General features: G+C 39.9%; 1 protein-coding gene across 1 annotated transcript in view; it reads left to right on the top strand.

Moving 5' to 3' along the window:
• The first annotated feature begins 1,495 nt into the window (after positions 1–1,495).
• The window catches only part of LOC102742548 (olfactory receptor-like protein OLF3), a 23,067-nt gene continuing 22,364 nt past the window's right edge, over positions 1,496–2,198 (top strand). Inside the window, exon 1 of the mRNA XM_081800889.1 lies at positions 1,496–2,195. Coding sequence (XP_081657015.1) covers positions 1,647–2,195 — 549 coding nt within the window. The 5' untranslated portion in view covers positions 1,496–1,646. The remainder of the gene's footprint in view (positions 2,196–2,198) is intronic.

The following is a 2,198-nucleotide window of genomic DNA, read 5'->3' as shown; positions in this document are numbered from 1 at the left end:
GTGCAGCAATGAGAGGAGAGAAAGTCAGGAGCCTCCTATTCTGCCATCTTGCTGACCTCCTTTCCCAGATTTTATTGTACACTAAAGGAGCATTTGGTACCTAGCAAAAAGGTAAAGTAGCCAAAGTTGTAACAAATAGAACACAAACACATTTATATAGGAGGGAAAGCTAAACAGGATCGACTCTTAACTGTGCTGATTGATCAACACTGGTTTTGAGGCAAGTAAATGTTTTCTCAGACTAATCATGATTAAAGAAAAGCAAAGTGAAGGGTGGTGGTGGAAGTATCATGATACAGCAGGAAAGAAGAACTGTTGAAAGAACAGATCAGGTTTTGAGAAGGAAATTAAAGAAATTTATAAAAATATATGTGTCTGCATCACGAATGAGAAAGGCATTTCTGGAATGATTTGTTCTGTTTTAGTGTTTAAGAGCTAAGAGAGTTGAAGCATAGAGTCTTCATTTTTCTGCTCAATGACCCTAACCTGATGCCTGTATGGGTTCTGGGATTGGCAGGTAGCTCTGTTTCTGCCCTCAGTCCCTCTTGCTGCCTTTAACACCTATTTCCCCTTACTTTGTACACTGCAAGGAAAGGAAAGTTAGTGAAAAGACAGTGATTCAAATAGTCTTTTAAATTTTGATTATTCTTGTTTAATGTTCAAAACAGATATAATAACAAATTAGGTCTATGGAAAAGGCACTTCCTGAGTGGAGAAACAGGAGGAAACTCCATTCCAGTGTACATCTACATGAATTCATACTTTCTTCTCTGCCTTGGACAATGAAGAAGGGCCCTTAAACATTTGTGTTTTCTTCCTCTTTTGTATCAAGTCTTCTTTGCTTTCTTTTGAGCTCATATACGAAGGGTAGATTACTAATAGTAGTAAATTGAGAAAAATAAGAACAAGATACCATTACAATACCTTTCCCTTTATGATCCCACTGAAGGCTGAGAGACCAGACGCCAAGCGGATCAAAGGCAATCAAAACCCAAAAAGTCTTCAAAGCCTCCCACCCATTCCTAAACCCTTAGTCCTCGGGAAGATTGCCTCCAGTTTTATTTATGTTCTAATTTGTGGAGGGGGTGCATGAAGAAAATCATGTTTCCTACCTTATTTACCCCAAGGCAGAGGTCATGTTACTAATGCCCCTACTACTATAGTACTACTGCCATTATTGGTTCACAAGTACCTTCCCTGTAAGTTATCTGCAGGTGAGCTTAAATGTACTTGTGAATTAGATGATATTCCTCTGTTTTCTATATAAAGCTTGTCACCTAGCCCAAATCACATAGCTGTAAATAAATAATAAATAAAATCATTTTTGAAACTTAGGTTCTCTGATTCCAGTTCTTTCCACAAGGACCTGACCCTTTCCAATATTTCCTTTTGTAATATATTTCCCCTTTTCATTATGATGGGTCTAGTTGACATATGTAAGGTGGCTTTTAAAAACTTTCCAACCAAGTCGTCTTCATTGTTTATCATTTTATCACTTACCAAACTCTCCTTGCCCTGGAATCTGAGGTAAATTGGTAAAGATGTGAGCTCCTAGAATTGCACTGCATTATCTATAAATGGCTCTTTGTTTCAACATCTTCTGTTATCTCTGACTCTTTGCAGATTAATGATTCTCACATTTTTAAATGGGAACAGATAACGAGACTTGGGTGAGAGAATTTATTCTCCTTGGCCTGTCCAGTGACTGGGACATGCAGGTCTTCCTCTTTGTCCTGTTCTTAGTTATGTACATGGTGACAGTGCTGGGGAACTTCCTCATCATTCTCCTCATCAGACTGGACAGCCGACTCCACACTCCCATGTACTTCTTTCTCACCAACCTCTCCCTCATTGATGTCTCTTATGCCACAAGCATCATTCCTCAGATGTTGGTGCATCTTCTTGCAGCACATAAAGCAGTCCCATTTGTGAGCTGTGCAGCCCAATTATTTTTCTCCCTGGGCTGGGGTGGGATTGAGTTTGTTCTACTGGCAATGATGGCCTATGACCGCTATGTGGCTGTGTGTAACCCCCTGCGATACTCGGTCATCATGCATGGAGGCCTTTGTACTAGGTTGGCCATCACATCCTGGGTCAGTGGTTCTATCAACTCTCTCATCCATACTGCCATCACGTTTCAACTGCCCATGTGCAAAAACAAGTATATTGATCACATATCATGTGAAATTTTAGCTGTG

Source organism: Leptonychotes weddellii, chromosome 12 (assembly GCF_054177405.1).
Source record: "Leptonychotes weddellii isolate Sample4059 chromosome 12, ASM5417740v2, whole genome shotgun sequence".
Taxonomy (NCBI): domain Eukaryota; kingdom Metazoa; phylum Chordata; class Mammalia; order Carnivora; family Phocidae; genus Leptonychotes; species Leptonychotes weddellii.
This window is presented reverse-complemented; position numbering and strand designations above follow the sequence as displayed.